Source organism: Sitodiplosis mosellana, unplaced genomic scaffold, assembly GCF_009176505.1.
Source record: "Sitodiplosis mosellana isolate CC-2019 unplaced genomic scaffold, AAFC_SMos_1.0 Smas_scaffold_6167, whole genome shotgun sequence".
Lineage (NCBI taxonomy): Eukaryota > Metazoa > Arthropoda > Insecta > Diptera > Cecidomyiidae > Sitodiplosis > Sitodiplosis mosellana.
This window is the reverse complement of record NW_022601408.1, coordinates 3,099,432-3,118,487: the sequence shown is the minus strand read 5'-3', so window position 1 is coordinate 3,118,487 and position 19,056 is coordinate 3,099,432. Positions and strand designations below refer to the sequence as shown.

The following is a 19,056-nucleotide window of genomic DNA, read 5'->3' as shown; positions in this document are numbered from 1 at the left end:
TCTCTCTCTCTCTCTCTCTCTCTCTCTCTCTCTCTCTCTCTCTCTCTATGTTTCAGTTCTAAAATTCGAAACGAACCATATTAAAAACGATATGTCCGATACCATGACGAAAGAAGTATACTGCATCGCAATCATAATCAAATGAAAAGCCAAGTTAAATTATGTATGAATGAGTGAGCGCAAAAGAGCAACTTAGATTCGCAGTATTCTCCAATAGAGATGTTACACTTTGAAATACTGCGAATCCAAGTTGCTCTTCTGCGCTCACACATTCATATGTATATAAGTACAAATGAAGCGAAATAAATCTGAATGTCTAGTCACTTTCGTCAATTTTTCGTACTTCGAACCATTTTTTCGTCCGTATACATGTCCCTGGTTTTTAATAAGTTGCTAACTTTTGTCAAGCTAGCAAAGTGCTGAAAAACAAAAGATCTATGTGCATGTGAAAAAAGTGAAAAAAAATTGCTGATTCGTTCCTATTCGTTCATTGCAAATCTGCCAAAAATCTCTGCATAAAGACAAATATTTGGAACCGAGCGAATGAAAAAAAGAAATGACCGTGAATAGTGAGAGTTAAGGAAAGACGGGAGAGTAAGATAAAGCCGACGAATGAGAACGGAACATCATATCAACTAATATAAAATCGAAAATACAGCCATATGTGTATATGTAAATGTGTGTATTGTGTATGTGGTCTTCATTCGAACGAAATGTTAAAAAAATTCGGAGTCAATCTCTCATAAATAAATGATATTGGAAATATTTTCTCTTCCGAACTTTTCTACCAATTTTACTCCAATTTTCCCTTCGAAATGGCATTTAATTCTGATCATGACATTTCTATACGTATATGCCTTTTTTTACTCTACAACTCCACATGACCTCTTGTCTCGTTCACTTAAGCTCTCTGGCAACACATACAAATCCACTTTCTCTCTCTCTCTCTCTCTCTCTCTCTTGCTTCTTTTTGTATGTGCCTATGTCTGCATGAATTTTTTTCCCATTCAACAAAAACAAGAAATGTTCGTTTTTTGTTTGGGTCTATTCTTCGATAACTAACTTTTCCTTCCATTCAAGAGATGTGATGTTTACGTGCGGAAAACTGGCGTTTACTGATTTCTTCTCTCCTAATTGGGTCGATTGAAAGTAAATACCTTCATACCATCGTATAGTGAAAAAAAGCATATGCCGGCAGCAAATTTTGGATTTGCAGCAAAAAATTTTGTTATCTCTGAATCGCACATCTTTCGGTATATTTCAACAAATCAAAGAGTATGAAGTGCCAAAACTTTTTCTCATCCAATCCAAATGGAATGGCGCATTTTCTATTCCATAGTACTTGTCACCTCTCTTCATAGAAAAACTGAAAGCTTAAAAGGAAATCAATAGAAAATTTATGTGTCGGTTAGAATAAAAATGGGAATACAGACCTGTTTCTGTTCTGATACTTTGAAACGTATTGTAAGAATATTTTAGCAGCTGCAACTCAAGTTACATTCATGCATGAATGGAAATTCATGTTGCCTTTTTAAGGAACAATTTTTTTATTGTTTTGTTCAGTCAGAAACAGGTCTGTCTTATCATTCAAACTAACGCATACCCCATATAGAGTCGAAGAACTTTTTCCATTCATTCATACATTCGTTCATTCATCGGTACATCGAAATTGGAATAGTTACTATGCGGCGACAGTAATGCTTGAAAATGAACGATTCGGAACTAAAGATGGGAGCTCTTTTGATTGGTAAACAGTCCTAGCTTCGTATCAAATATTAACCGACTTACACGCTGCAAACTGTTCGCAAAACGAATATATAGAGAGACAGAAAATCAACAAAATATGAGCAAAATGATGTCTTTTTATGAAAATGAAGACACATCTCATATATGTTTCTAACCCATTGAGCTAAGGAATCTTGATCGCTGTATCGTTGCTAAGGATTGATTGTAAGGTTTCGCTTTTGTTTCATCTTTCGCGGACGGCGAATATAATACTGATAATATCTAGATTGCCTGAAATAGGCCTAAATGCCAATTACCACACAATGCATATTCTATGAACAATATTCAAATGAATATGGCACACAATTTACGCAATCCATAGATAATATCCAATAGATATATTATATCGCGTACAGTCTTCGGTGGAATGACAAGTATTGAATCGTTTGGTAAGTTGCCTCGAATAACGTACTCGTGGCACACACCAGGCGATATTTGAATCACTAATTACGTACACATACATGTGCAAAACAAACATAAGTCGATACAAAATATGAGTAGAAAGTTAAATTTGATAAACACACACACTCTCGGGTGGCACGCGATTCGAGTACGCATCAGTTATACGGTGGTAGAAGAGTGCGAACTTGGTTAAATAATTTTTATTTTTCATTTTTATTAACACCACCAAGCGCTGGCGGAATCATTTTCATTTACATTTTTGCTGGAAAAATTTGTCCATACAAATTCATGAAAAAAAAAACCTGATCCGTTCATACAATTTGGAAATACAATGAAACACAACATTCAATGGAGACGAAGGGAATGGGCTACGGCATCTGATTTTGCATTTTAAAATGAAAACCATTCAATATTATTTTAATAATTATTTCACGTTCCGTGATTCTGCAGCGCGTCAATGATTTGAGGCATTCTTGCAAAGAAGAAAACATACAATGCCGATCTTCTGGCCAAATTGAACGGTAAATGGTACAAAATCACGTGAAAATGCTTATCCCCATAAAAAAAAAATTTCGCAATTTTCGCCCAAATTTTCCGAAATCTATTCAATGATACCGTTGTCGACTACATTCGTAATTGTTTTATCACATCCAAACGTGACATAGTAGACCAGAATTCGTTTGGTCAACGCACCAATACTATGTGCCTCACACTATACCCACTCTTCATATAAATTTTCATAGACGATATAAGCGCTGGTTTCCAATCACTGGTCTCCAATTTCTTGATATCTACGGCCATTACATATGCTTGCGTGAGCATATCGCATCGCCTTTTATTTCCATTGGCATTGAATTTTTTTTATTGCCGCACGCGGGCTTCCATAGACGATTAGCCGCAAAGTACGGAACCATGTCTACCGTTGTTAAGAAAAAGAAGAGAATGTAATGTTTTGTTTCCAAAAATAAAAACGGAACCGAAGCTAAATAGGGAAAAAAGCGCGCACGTTGAAGACGAAAACGCAGTATGGAAATACCAATACCTATAGGTAGTAGCTGCTATCGCATGGATGGATGTGGAAATTCCGAAAACAGATCGCGAATTTCAATTTGTAATAGACTAGTCACTAGAACAAATAGAAATCGATATGCGATTTATACGCGATTATCTGACATACAATATTATTCGTTCGTTCCTTCATTTCGTCCCTTCATTTCGTCCCTTCATTTCGTCTGTATATACGTGATTACGTGTATGGTGTACGGTGGCTTTTGCCGTTCTGTTTGAGCTTTTTTTTGGTGTTTATGTGTGTGTGGTCAATGTATAAATGGCATTGGTAACTGTTGGTGGAGCCCCGCTTTGACAGGCAATCTCAATCAAAAACATTGAACTACGGAAAAAACACTAAGTTAGTGAGCGAGTAATAGATAGAGGGAGAAAGCAGAAAAAAAATACACATACAAAATAAAATAAATCACTTTGATATCATTCACCGAGCTTATGCAAACATAAAACAATAGCGGAAAAAACAAACCGTTATGTGAAACTTTACTGCCTTTATTTCTACATGATCTATGGCTTTTATTCCAGAGCGCGCCATGCCAATGTAATCATATTTTTACGAAGACGAAAAAAACACCCTGGCGAATAAGAATATAGCTAAAATTCACGCATAAATTTTTTTGCACATACCAAGAAATATGTCTATGGGTGAGATTGAGAGTGGAGTATGTTTTTTCTTCGATTTATATTTTTGAAAAGGCGAGTATGTTTTCTGATGATTCTGTTGGCGTTAAAGTAGAGTATGTTGTAGTACCGTCTAGCCTCCGCGGTCTTCATTTTTTTTCGCGCAACTGATAAAAGATAACAACATGGTGTCTTCGGCAAAGTTGTAGTGCTCGAGGTCTCCTATAACTAAGCTGAAGACAGTTATCTCTTATCTCTTATCAGTTGCGCGCAAATCGCGCATATAAAAAAGCAAATTTTATATAGAACTTTTTTTTTCTTATCATTTTTCGCGCTTTTCGCGGAACTGATAAGAGATAACTGTCTTCAGCTTAGTTATAGAAGACCTCAAGTGCTACAACTTTGCCGAAGACACCAAGTTGTTATCTCTTATCAGTTCCGTGGAAATCGTGAAAAACCGCGAGGACCCGCTAAAAACGAACATACTCGCTTTTAACCATTTTTAAGTCGACAGAAACTTGCTCTTCTCTTTCGTAACAAAGTCAATCAAACATACACTACTCTCAATCTCACCCATATAGATGTATAAGATATAATAAATAACGATTTCTCTCTCTCTTTTTCACTTCATGCCACCATACTATCTGTTTTGTATTCGGTTCTTTTTTATTCATTTATGCTCTATGATGAAGATGACGAGCAATGTGATGGCAATACATCTCTGAGTTGGGTGAAAATTAGATGTCAAAGCTTAAATAAAAAAAAAGAGCTCTTAGGTATATGCATACACACTCACAGATTGAAACTTAATTTTTTGCCAAATAGGAATATTGTGAAACGGTACTTTCATCAATTCTGTTCAAGTTTTCTTTGGCCGATTGTATGAGAAAACACACAATTCCCGCGATTGATCTTTTTTTCGTAATAAGTCACATGATTTGGCCCTCATCACTGCTGTCTGTACAATGGTTTAAGAAAATATACTATGAAGTTTTATCATTTCCGATTCGTTCGAGCTCTTTTTCTTTCCTTCTTCCTTCCTTTCCTCATTCGGCAATTTTTTTTTACTACATCCTGCATAAATTTTACTGACGACTCCATGTCGAAAGATTCAAACTGTGGTTTCCTCCACGTTCCCATTTCTCTTCATGACACCACGTCTTACATGTATTAAAATGAGGGAAAACTAAACGTATAAAAAACGTCGCATTTTACCGGTGGAATTATGACCTCACACCGATTATACATTTATATTATCTTATATTTGAACGTACTTTTTCTTGCTTCGCTACAGTGAAATTTGGAGATTATTCTGAACCGTCCTTTATATATTAAAAAAAAAAAAACGAATGTTTCAAGCACCAATTGTCTTCACCGCTTAATAATCGGTTGAAAAATATATTTACATGAATGCATCGTGTAAAAAGAGCTTTATGTTTTACCGAATCTATGTAAACAACAAAAGTAAATATAACAAGTGCCATTTTCACTTGGCAAAAACATAATCCTTATTTGAGGCAACAATCATTCACGAATCTTACTTCGAAAAAAGTGATATTGTCAATTTTAAACCGGAATTGGTTCACGCACACGCATATAATCTTGTATTGAATACATACAAAATACGAAGTGTGAAATTCTAGAGCGCCGTCCATGAATGATGGCAAAATCCAGTACTAATTGGTGTGATTTCGCAACATTTCACAATATGTCGAAATCACTTACGGCTATTTACAGCTAATTTTGCCGTCAATTATGGATGGCGCTCTACAATTGTTCAAAGTGTGACAATAAGCGGGTGGGTTCACGAATAAATAAATAGTAGGCCATACATTTTTTAATGATGAATTTTTCGTATCTGCTCAAAATCAATTATTTTCATGTGGAATTTTACCTTTTTTTTTTCAAATGAAAAGTAGGGAAATACATCGCCTATTCGAATGCGCAAACACAATGTGTTTGTGTTCTTATTGTTTTTAAATTTTTGGAATTACAATTTATTTCATATTGTTCGGATGTCATTGTGTGTCAAAAGAAGCCAGTACCATCTGGATATTTTTTTATTTGAGACTTATAACGGTTGACAGGCGTCATAAAATGATACCATGTCAAATGTGACGATCATTTTGCATCAATCCGACGACATTTGGATCCACTTCGAGAAAAAAGAAAAACAAGAAGTCGATAAAAATCCGATTAGAAAAGAATACATTTTATGTTTCGTTCCTATGTGTCAGGGGTACCAAAGAATAGATCAGCGCGAGTTCTCATTCAATTCTGACGATTATTCTCCAAGTAATTCGTAGAAGAATATCGGCGAATTTTTTTTAAACAAACAATTTCAAAGTCCTACGCGAACAAAGTGATTAAATTTGTGCTCGCTGAAACATGGAAAAGCTCATAAGTTATTTGTCCGTTCATAATATTGAATTTGAGGTAAACATAATTCGGTTGAGCATAGCAACATGAAACAGAAAACGAGAGAAACTTTCAAAAATCAAAACTAATTTGAATGCCACCCACGTGCCGCTTCTTCATTAGAAACTACCCGAAAAATGCTCTCCCTTCGTTTTCCTCCGAAAGATTCGAGGCGATGAATTACAAATTTATATGAAAACGAATAACCATACTGATTCTGGATGTTGGAAAACTGTAGTCCCTTGTGAGTTTCAGTTATTCTTATTGAGAGGGAGTTTCACTTTTTTCTCTCTTTTTTCTCTTTTTTTCTCTTTTTTCTCTTTTTTTCTCTTTCTCCCTTTCTATGTGTATCACTCCAACGTTCGTAGAATAAAAACAAAGAATGAACGAAACATGTATCGAGACTGCACAGTGCCAGAAACTCATTTACGTACACTTTATGATTTTACAGAACGGATGAAAAAGCATGAGCAACAAATGGCAGAAAATTCTTCATGAAAATATGTCACCTATTCTGACATAATTTCGCCGCATTCTAATTTCGTGCTAAATGGTATGTGAGCATTGGATATTCGTTTGTTTTACAGCCGCCATAAAACAACAACAAGGCGACACATGCGTTGATTTAATAACTAATCTTGTGCCAACATAAATCGTGTATTGTAGTTGTCCTTGACTGTATGTGATGGTGCGGCGAAAAGAAAATACTCAATGTGGCACCAATGCCTGCATGGATTCAAGCGAATGAGATACAAACACACCAAGAGGAAAAGAAAGAGCAAGTTGCTAAGTTATTTTGTGAAGCACGTGTGAAATTGCAAAGCGACGGCACGCAATCACATCACGGGATAAAAAATAAAACACTGTCGAAATATCAGGATTAGGAAAAGCGGCGAAAAAATAGTCAAAACGAACAAAGCATACACATACACACACGTATTCTGTCATGATTCATATGAGTTGCCGAACATTCCCAACAATGGGCTAAACTCCATCGACAAATCATCATTCCTCATGACGTTTTCGACGGCAAACGAAAAAAATTCCAAACTCAAAATGCGAATATGAACTCTTGCGAGTAAATGCACGTCACCAGAAAAGACTAGAACAGCAAATGAAGACAAAGAACTTTGGTTTGTGGAAAACGTAAAAAAAAAATAAAAAAATAAACTATTCTCACTTCTGATACTGTATATTTTTGTTAAATGTCACTTGGATTAGATTTGAACACCGTTTTTGCTTGTAATATTTTGAAGGTGTGAATTTATCTTCAATGGTTCGTACATCCTGTTGTGATGTATGTACACAATGAAGACTTTTATGATAATTTTTGGTGAAAAGAGCTTAAGAGCGATATATTTATAAGTTTGGGTGAGGGATTTGATGCGTCGATTTATCTCCATCAAACGAATTCCAAAAGAACAGGAGAAATGCCACAAAGTATGTGCGTTAAAACAAAGAATGGAGACGAGCTAAAAGGTTTCCATATGAAGGATGAAAAATCAAACGAAAAGCAATGAAACAAAACGGCAACGGAAAGCACAAATTCAACTCACATCATCAACATCGCATCGCAATCATTTAACTATTTATTTTGTGAATGTGTCAGTGAATGCTGTTTTGTTGCTTCTCTGGCTCCTCTTTGCACCGTTTGCACATGAATCCCTTGCTTAAATTCGAATGCCACGTATGCTTCATGCTTCATGCACGATATCATTTTTTTTTTTTTTTTCGTATTCTTTCGCTTATACAATTCTGTAGTCTGGCTTTATGGCAACTTTGCTTTTCATAAAAACAAAGACACACACGCATAAAATAACGTCACCGATTTGCGAATAACATGTGAATACAGAATATGATGCGAAATGAAACACAAATAGAGAATGATAAGAGAACGATATTCGAAATTTATGCGCTGTGCACCAAAAAAGAAATCGCCTGTAAGACATTTTGGCCGCTTTACGATTGTTGATTGACGAAAACCTGAAAATCCGATCAGAGCGGTACTGTGATGGAGATGTGGTGTTGTTGATTCAAAGGTTCGCATGCGAATAATGTGATTCTGTTGTGAACAACACCACCTTGAAGAAACGAAAATATTTTCAGAATAAATAATGAATCAAACCACTTGGAAATTTTGTTAAGGTTTGTTTGCCTTTAATTGGAAATTGAATAAATTCAATTGAACTTGTTCAAGCATGTGCTTTGATGAGAGAAAGAGAGGCAGAGAGTTTGTGAGACGGAATCAAATGAGCGCGCGCGCACTTGCGTATGCATTACGCGTATTGATACCATATATCTTTCCAAGTTCAATTTTCAATTTTATCGAGGGAACAGAATCGCCTTATCGATTTTGTCGGCCAAAAAGTTGTTTACAGTCATTATTTCCACACAATATCCGGCGGGTATTCATGATCAGCGTGCGGTTATTTTGTACCCATTTCACGACAAATGCATTATTTCAATCAAATGGCTCTTTTTTCCCCCATTACTAAATTATATTTTCGTTTTGAAAAATCCATCATTTTTATTGAATTCTCTTGCATCCTGGACACACGCACAAGCACGAAACACATAGCGCACGATTGGTAAGTACATGCAAAGAAAGAAAAGAGAGAGAGAGAGAGAGAGAGAGAGAGAGAGAGAGAGAGGGAGTGGGAGAGTGGTGTGAAAAAACAAATGTGGGCAGCCTGGGATGACAGGCACAACAGGCCATATTCCAATCGCGGGCTATATATTTATATTAAAATCAGGTCAAAATATCAGTCATTTGTCCCACTATCTGTGCTTTATTACTGGAAATATCGATGATTCCCCGCGCGTGTCCCCTCCCTCCCTCCTACCTTCAGTTTGGGCTATGTCTATCTGCGGTGTGCTTTTACCTTCTTTTTTTTTAGCATTGTAGAAGTTTTTAGATGCGACAGAGAGTATTTATATTTGTGTGCGACGCGTAACATGGTGCCACACCGAGATATAGTAGACAGAGCATCACTGTAAGCCTGTAAATAACAATTCTTCTGTGTAATATACGTGTGCACGGCAAATAGGCTATGTCGCTTTTCTTCTGCTTCGTTCTTTCACTTTTTTCTCATAAGCCTGAAAATTATACTAGCACCATTCACCACACAGCGCGCAGTTGGTATATATTTAGAATAGATTTTGCATCCATTATTTGCCAATGGCTGTGCAAACACGTTCAGATTGTCGATTATTACCTGCTAGAGTGCGATAGAATGTCGAAAAAAGTATTCAGTCTTGAGCGATGTAACAAATGTGAACGAAACAACAAAGATGAACCAAAAATTGAATTTAGTTCGGGGCGATGATAACGATTTGATTTGATTGCGATAATGGTAAACAACAACAGAAACCAAAATCAAAAACCAAAATAACAAATCACGAAAACTCAAAACACGTTGCTTACAAAAAATAACAACAGCACACACACGCACAGACACACACATATACAGAGACATGTGAATGTAGACAATCTCCTAATTTATACATCAATGATTGATATACATGAATCGAGTGTTATTTTTGGCATTACCATCGCCACCACGTTCGTCGTCATTGTTGCGATAACGCAAATGCAATAGCTATGTGTGGCATTCACTCTCTCTCTCTCTGTGTGTCTATCGATAATGAAAATATCATAGGGGTATTGCAGCGACCATAAAATATATGTATTTCATCAAGTTTATCAAGCTCTTTCCAAGTTTATGCATAGTGTCGAACTTTTGTTCAAGCTCTACCATCTAAATGTACCGTAAAATAATTTACGGGCACGACGTAAGATGGCGTTTTTTCTGGTCAAAAAAGTTGTAATATCCCTTTGGAAAATTTTCTGTATGAAATCATTGGAATGGCGATGGCGTTTAAATGCCTCCAATCTGGGTCGGGACGTTTTATTTAGCCATAAACAATGGGATGTTTATCAAATGCATATCGATTAAAGCTCTGTTCTAGTTGTAATTATAAATTTACCGTTAAAAACTTGTGTATGGATTTTTTTCTATTTCATCCGTTGTTTTGGTTTCCATCAATTATACTTTTATCTTCATTTAAGGGATGGTATTGAATTGGTTCACATAACACATATAAACACACACCGATAAATACAAACGCCACTTATTTTTACATTGTTCAATTATTTGCCGTATTCCGTTTTATTTACATCGTGATGAATGTCGCGCGCGATCTAAACCAGACAGGAATAGTTAAATGATGGTTGAATTCAATTACCAAACGTTGACAATTTCAATAAACTCAGCCTTCGAACCGGAAGTAAATTCGTCGAATCTGATTTATGCCCTATGTGCATTTAAATTCCGCTTTATCGTGTTCTATTAGGTATATATATCTATATTTTTTTTAATTTTTGGTTTTAAAACAATAACGATGAAAACCGAGAAAAAAAAAAGAAAAACCAAACCGTTTCCAGCTCGAATATGCACCGACCGTACTGTGTTAGTGTTAATTTTTGGTTTAGAAAACTAGACGAGAACAGATTTAAAATAGCCGACAAATCGTTTTGTTCATTTCACCGGAATAATTAACCACATTTTTGTGTGCTCACATTTGGTACGAAATCCAAATAAACTGAACGCGTACACATTTTATGTGTGTCTTTGACTCCGTCAAAGACCGTAGTATCTCTTGTACGGATGATGAATGTTTACTATGTTTGTAAATAAATAGAAAGCACACGTATCGATGTTAGATTGTGTGTGTGTGTGTGTGTGTGCTACTATAGCGATGATACGACAAGCGCGACCAAGTCACTTCTGAAGACTGAATGCAATGTGGAAATATCCTTTCGTTAAATTCAAATTCGGATCAACACATCACACATTGCGATACTGGCTCTCTCACCCGTCCTTGGTAATAACTTTTTGAGTATGCGTATTGCTTTTTGGATTGTACACAGGCATTTGGTTCGGTCGCGGGATAGAGTATTTCCACCACCGATCCAGAGCGCGCGCACATACATACGAACAGTGTCGTAGCTGCAATGTGAATGATGTTGAAAAAGCTGGCTACCAGCTAGGGAAATTTAAATGTGTGAATCGTGTGTAACGAACACAGAACCAGCATTCGAATGCGTATACAGTGAATATTATGTATTGGAGCACCAGCAAGAATATCAATTGCTCTAGTGGACTATATTTTTGATCCAGACGGCGATGTGCTTTTCGGCTTGACGGTGTGTAGGTTTGGCTTGGAAGATTCACAAAATAGAGAAGGAGAGAGATAGAGAGAGAAACAAATATATTTTGAATGCTTACTGTAAAATAGACTGAGAGTTGTAAATGTATATAAACAGAGTGAAAATTTTCGTGTAGAGAGAAATATCACGGGCCATTCGTATACTGGGTAGGGAATTGACTGAATATATACCTCAGCAGCAAGCAGCAATAGCAACAACACATTGAGCAGATGGTTGGGAAGGCTTAGGATTACTTTTATTTTTCGTTGTTCGCTTTGATAACTGTGCGACACATCTATACAGTTTCACTTCACGCTGCCACTTTTTCTATCTTTTCCCTCTTACTCTCCGTAGGCTTTTCGCACACAGTCGCGCCCCTCACTGATGTCGTTAGTGTGCAGCAAAATGAGCAGTTCTGAACAGAAGTTCCCTTTTCACTTCCATTTATCATCACTTTCCACTGCTTGTGTCAATGAAAAAATTGCGATTTGCACTCACGTTCGAAATTCGAGCAATGCTATAAAGACTAAAATAACATAAATTACACATCAAATCAGCTTTATTTAACAATAAACAGGCACTACTATCTCGGGCAACGGACACTTGGCAGATTTTCAGTCAGTGAGCATTCAACTTGTATCACTTGTAACAAAGCGATGTTGTTCGTATGTTGCCAACCATTTACCAATGGCCTTTTTTTTATTTGCCTCACGCATTTATTTAATACGTCATTGGTATACGTGCATGGTGATTTTCGGCAGGTTTGATCCAAAAATCGGAGCATATGTACCGCAGAATGCCCATTATTAGTTTGAACACGATAGGCTCAGCCAACCGCATGGATTTACTTTGAAGACATAAAATAGAGTCAATTCGGATAAAAAGTGAGCATAAAATCAACACTTATGCCAGACAACTGGCCAATCTCGAAATATTTCTATTCGTCTTTTTTTTTTTTGTTGCCGATTTCATCCCACTCTCATTTCGGTTGAGATTTGAACCCTTATTTTTATCGCGGCTGTCATTTTCCTGATTTCAGTGTTTGCTTGTGCGTTTCGCTTATGTTTCGTTTCCTTTGTCGCTCACACAAATTTTTCATTGCTTGGTTCATTTGTATCGTGCATAATCAATTCGGTGTAGAACGTGTGTTTTTTTTCTGCTGTTGCTACTGGTTGCTTACATTTTGCTTTTCATTCCTTGTTCATTTCGCAATTTCGATACGCACGGTACTGAATATAAATTATTTAGATTTATGGCCAATATGTTCTCTCCTTGGATGTGTGTGCTGTTCATCGCCAACGTCGTCGTCGTCGTCGATGACGACTACGACGACCACGTTGTCGATCCATTCTTCCATCCTGCAATCGTTTCTGTACAATCTTTTGTTCGTTTAGGGGTTTCATTGCATGTTCAGCGCGTACACGATTTGACTATCGAACTCTAGATAGGATGCTAATGTGATGATATTGAATGAAAATCGAGAGCTAATATTGATTGCATGGCACATAACTTAAATAACACAATGTAACATGCACATTTTATTTTCGATTCAATGTGCGAAATTAAATTTTCTTGAAGATGCAATCCTCTGAATATTAAACGATTTCTCAGTGCCAAACAAGTGTTTTTTGTTATATGTCTTTCATTAGAGTGCTGTATGTTAAAACCTAACCGTCATATGATTTACCTTTTTTCCGCTGAGCATGCTAACGAGCATTTCAACAATTTTGCGTTGTCCATCTCTCTTTCTTTCATTTATTCTTCGTCTTTCTTTCCGACATGATTAAAGTTATGAAAATTTCGAGCGTAATAACAAGTCGAGACATTCGATTTATTTGTTGACATTTTCGCTTCATCCGCGTCAATGTTTCAACTGACTGAAGCTGTTAATTTAAGTTGAGTGTTCAGTGGAAAATTGTTGAATTTTTCTCCCGGCTCATTCAAATTCAAAATGGGAACGTTCGTGCAGTCACCGATTATCGGCATTGCAGTTTTATTTTTCACATATTGACACTTGCCAATGACATTCTTAATCATATGTATTGGAGTTTCGTTTGAAACAGAAAAAATGTCATCATTCGCGAATATACGGTACACTTTCAGACGGTGAGTCAATTTTAACAAAAAATCTGTTATAAACTATTTATAAAATCGGCCAAAGTGAGTTATATCAATCCAAATGTGATTGATAACTGAGAAATTAATTTATATAACATTGGCTTATTGCATTGAACAAGATGTAAATAAAAAACCTAACCTAACCTAACTTTTTGTTCCCATTCACACAGAATGGCAATAGTATTCAGTACATCACTAAATTTAAGCCACAACCAATGGATTCTAAACAATCGAATAGTGGGCTCAATGCCAATTTCAATAGCCGATCGATCCATTTCCTCAACGCCGACGATGCAGAAGAAAAAAACTACAAATCCAGAGGAAGAAGTTCTACAACACAAAACCAATCAACGGTCAACAAATAAGAAAACATTCTTTGAAAAGAAAATAAAACAAAAGGCCACGGTGTGGGGAGTTATCGATGTCTATCGATTTATTACAGTTGAAACTTTAGCTGCGTCAATGAATAAATCCATCGGTAATATTATTTATATGCATTTATTCAGAAATTCCTTCGATGTGCTAATGATATGATTTGGTCTTCTTTTTTCCAGATGAAATACAAGAAGTGTTGTTATATTTTCCGGATATCAAAGATATAACACCAATGGCCCAAATAGAGAGTTTGCACACACTCAAGGAAATCGCCGGCAAATGTGGATACAAAATTCGCATCGTTGCAGCGCCTACTAGTGAAGAAAAACAAGAAGTTGTTAGTAATGAATTGTATTATGATGAGATTTATACGACTCACGACTCCCCCCTAGATACTACATATTTGCATGTAAATTCATTGCATTAATTTTGTATTTGTAAATCAGGATCGAGATGTGCATCCAAGACCACCTGCTCCGCCGGAAAATTTAAAGCCGCGTCCACCTGTAGTTACTGTTATGGGCCATGTTGATCATGGTAAAACAACGCTATTGGATACGCTCCGGGGAGCGTCGGTTGCCGAAAATGAAGCTGGTGGCATAACACAGCACATTGGTGCCTTCACAGTTGACTTAGAAAATGGCGAAAAAGTCACATTTTTAGATACACCTGGTCATGCCGCATTCAGTTCGATGCGAGCACGTGGCGCCCATTGCACAGATATTATCGTACTAGTTGTTGCGGCCGAAGATGGTGTCATGCCACAGACAAAAGAAGTTTTGAACTTGGCTAGAGAAGGAAATGGTACGAATTGATTTCATTACTTAAATCATTCTAATTTCATATTCTTTGTATGAAGAATGCGTTAAACTAAACTGTATTTAATGTAAAACATATTTCAATTACAGTTCCTTTGGTTGTTGCCATTAATAAGATTGATGCACCTGGTGCTAATATCGTGAGTATTCAAATTAAACATTAATAAAATTGAAATCAAATAAAATTCCACTAATTCAAATGTGTTTCACAGGAAGGGGCAAAGAATGGCTTATTAAAATCCGGAGTTAATCTTGAGGGTCATGGTGGTGATGTTCAATGCATTTGCATATCAGCTCTACACGGAACAAATTTGGATCAATTAGCCGATGCGATAACAACTCAAGCCACATTAATGGATTTAAAGAGCGAATACAGTGGGCTCGTTGAAGGTGTTGTCATCGAATCGAAAACTGATCCACACAGAGGGTATTTTATTTGAAATTAATTTTCAAAAGAGTCTGAAAATAGTGTTCTGAAACTAATATTGGTCTCATTTAGGAAACTGTCTACAATGATTGTAACGAGAGGAACATTGCGTAAAGGATGTATATTAGTTGCTGGTTTGGCGCATGCAAAAGTGCGTGGATTATTCGATCATAACAATCAACCAATTGAATCGGTTACACCGGGTGTACCGACCGAAATTTTGGGATGGCGAGAATTACCCGATGCTGGCGATATCATTTTAGAAGTTGAAAATGAAAAGAAGGCCAATTCAATTTTGCGATACCGTGAACGCATGGAACAAGCGAAAAAAGCCGAACAAGACTTGGATGCAATCAATGCAAAGCGTGAACAGCATAATATGGTGTATCAAGAGCGACGAAAATTGACAAAGCGAGAAAAACGTTCAATCAAAGAGAAAACATATGCACCAGACGATCCTACGCCAAAACTAAATGTAATTCTTAAGGCCGATGTGCACGGCTCTCTGGAAGCCATCCTTGACGTTTTCGATACATACGATAACACGGAAAAATGTCGATTTAGCGTTGTGCATTATGGTGTCGGTCCAATAACGGACGGGGATACTGAGTTAGCTAAAACTTTTAATGCAGTTATTTATGGATTCTCCGTAAAATTACCATCGACAAGACCAAGTGGAATTATTATGAAAGAATTCAATATTATCTATCGATTAATTGAGGATGTTATCGACGAAATCAATAATCGATTGCCTGAAATTGATGTCGACGATGTGATTGGTGAAGCAGAAGTTCAACAAATATTTTTAATTAACGATCGAAATAGAAAAATCCCAGTGTTGGGATGTCGCTGTATTAAAGGCACGTTAAAGAAGAAGCTTCGCTACAAAGTTGTGCGGGACGATGAAGTAATCTATGATGGTGAGTTCTGATTCTATGCAACCAGAAAAAAAATGAAAACTCTTAATCAAACTGTATTTCTTATGGAAACTTTATTTTCCAAGTGAAAAGTTTTCTTTGTCATAAATTGCACTATACTTTTTCAGGACAAATTTCATCAATGCGACATTTGAAAACTGAAGTCGATTCAATTAAGAAAGACGTTGAGTGTGGTCTACAATTAGCAGACAAATCGATTGAAGCTGAGCCCGGTGACAGAATTATTTGTTATACCCAAAAAAAACAAAAAGAAACAATCGACTGGAATCCTGGCTTTTAATAAAAATTTGGTAAATGTTATTCGTTGTAAATTGTGTTTCAAATTACTGTATTTATCGAATAAAGAGATGTTCCATTGCATAATGACTTAAGAGAAAATATGTTCCTTCTCACTACTCATTTCGACAACGATTTCTGTACACAATCAACATGGTTAATCTTTATTTGTTCGGTTAATGGCTAATGAGAATTTCTACTTGCTCTTAAAAAAACATTATATGTATAATGAAATATATATATTATAATGAATAGGGAAAGTTTTTTTATTTTGTAAAACAACATATTCTACGTAGTAAGGTGCAACGAAAGCAAAAAGATGCAAACATCAATAAATTCAATAGGATCGAAACCATTTCCATTGGAATTGTGCCATTCATCGCCCGTCAAGATATCTCTCGTAGAAGTATTCAGAAAAAAAAGAATTTTGTTATGTAATATATGAAAAGACCCGGTTTCTTCATTCAAGAATTATCAGCGTAACAGAGTTCGTTCATTCATTCATAACTACGTTCAATGCGTGTGCGTTTTTTGTTTCTTATTCGTGTGACACTCGTTTCTCGTATCCAATGAGCATGCCTACAATTCATGATAATGAAAACGGAACTGGGAAATGATAAATTACACAAAATCAACGTCAAAAAAATTAATTTTGAATCTTCAAAACAGCATCATCTGCTGAAAATCACGTATCATTGTTCGTTCAACCCACGCATTCGTATAGATTTTCTTGAATCAATGTAGTAACCTTATTTTTATTCATTCATTGATTCTTCGAATTACCACGTATATTTTTTCCACCCTCTAAATTCATATCAAATGAATTGGAATGTAGTGTGTACGAAACGAAACAAAAGTGCGTTAGACGTTTACTTTACTGTCTAGTATTACACGCATACGAATCGTTGATAATTCACATCTTTGAATGAAATAGAAATTCTGGGAAAGAAGCCGCAGCAAGTTCCGTTGTACAGTAGGCCTTCACTGCCCACCGAATAGGATGTGCGTTCAAAATTACGGCTGCCGAAATTCACCTTAGAAACAAACAACCAGGCAATAAGTATCGAGTCGTTGATATTGTTGGTAAAAAAAAAAGGAACAAGAAATCGTGTCCGGAAACTAACGCTCAGTAACAATACGAATGAGAAGAGAAAAAAAATGCCGCGAATGGAAGTAATGAAATAATGAAAGAATTAAACTGCTTTAAATATAGGCCATATATCTAACTTGAACCGAAGCGAAAAAAAAAAAATTAGAAAAAAAACAATCTGTATCCCGTTGTTTCACGATAACGGCATCCGTTGTTTTACAAATCCAAGTTTTTTGACACTTTAAAACTAGAAATAAACGCCCAGATCACACATATACGCACAGCAAAATGCTAATCATATACAATTCTATCCCATGAATTTTGCAATCCGTTTGCAAAATACTCACAATCGATTTGGTTATATGTTGCCAAGTCAATCTTTGTATAGTTTTTACTAAATATGCCATATTTGCTGGCACAAAACCTTGGAACGAAATGGTTGAGATTGAATCCATTCATGCGTCTCGAATACGCGATATTAATTTGAAAGTATATTTGCAACAATGAAACAATGTTCTATCACAGTTCAGATTAGGTAAACTGATAATATTTGCGGCACAAGGATGCCAACGAGCGGATACGAGTCTGGTGATATTCTATTCGACACATATAATTTCTGTTTGAATGATTTCTTTCGTCTCTTTTCGGTAAAAAATGCGAAATTTGTTTGTCATGCAACATACAAGCAAAACTACTTTACGTTTATCTGGTCCCTTTAGATTCGTAAGAAAACCAAAAGGATTATGATTATGCACTGAAAATACTTTGACCTTCGATGTATAACCATCTAATCATCTCCATTTTTAATGATACATCATTGAACGGATTAACACTTGAACTTCGACTTCATTCTCATATTATGAAACAAAATAATAACAAAAGCCTGCGAGAAATGTGCACACATTTTTGGAGCACATGAAATCGAATGCACATTCACGTTCCTTCGGAATTAAATGAGCAAAAGAACACAGAGCTATAGTGAATCATTCGTTATCATCATCATTGTAACGAAGCGATTCGTCAAACAAAACATGAACGAATGCCACACAATATGCCTATCTATCTTGCCCAGTGGACGATGAATACTTTTGTAATTTCACTCTGGCCTATGACAGTTTCATTATTCTTGATATATGTATATATTTGCAGCATGCCTTTCGCACTCCACTCATGCCATCGATATGCACTCGCCAAACGGTTTGCAATTGTGCAATACATCTTCTGCCCGTTCGAAACGAAACACATTCCACATTATTCTATATGGAAGAATGGAGCGTCAGAGTTTCGAATTTCATTCTAAGATTTAAATTGAATGTGTACTTAACGAGTCTATGAAATTTTCGAGTTTTACTTTGTTTGTCTTTAAATCTTAACGATTATGAATTTGGTATATTTTTATGCGATGGAAAAAAAAAGTATTCAATTTTTGCACATGATCGGTCATTTGTCTGTTTGTCGTACAAATACGAGAGAGAGAGAGAGAGAGAGAGAGAGAGAGAGAGAGAGAGAGAGAG

General features: G+C 36.1%; 2 protein-coding genes across 3 annotated transcripts in view; one reads left to right on the top strand and one right to left on the bottom strand.

Moving 5' to 3' along the window:
* Positions 1-11,239, bottom strand: part of LOC129575510 (octopamine receptor beta-3R-like) — a 75,016-nt gene extending 63,777 nt beyond the window's left edge. Inside the window, exon 1 of one of the 2 annotated variants that reach the window (XM_055459246.1) lies at positions 10,279-11,239. The gene's annotated coding sequence lies outside the window, so the exon portion shown is untranslated. The remainder of the gene's footprint in view (positions 1-10,278) is intronic. The other variant, XM_055459247.1, reaches the window with a different exon arrangement.
* Positions 11,240-13,492: 2,253 nt separating this feature from the next.
* Positions 13,493-16,554, top strand: LOC129575509 (translation initiation factor IF-2, mitochondrial). The gene is made up of 8 exons (XM_055459245.1): positions 13,493-13,606; positions 13,789-14,096; positions 14,173-14,330; positions 14,440-14,797; positions 14,902-14,951; positions 15,024-15,238; positions 15,311-16,158; positions 16,284-16,554. Exons 1-8 carry the CDS (start codon positions 13,521-13,523, stop codon positions 16,454-16,456), a joined length of 2,196 nt encoding a protein of 731 aa, XP_055315220.1. The 5' UTR covers positions 13,493-13,520; the 3' UTR covers positions 16,457-16,554.
* Positions 16,555-19,056: the final 2,502 nt, after the last annotated feature.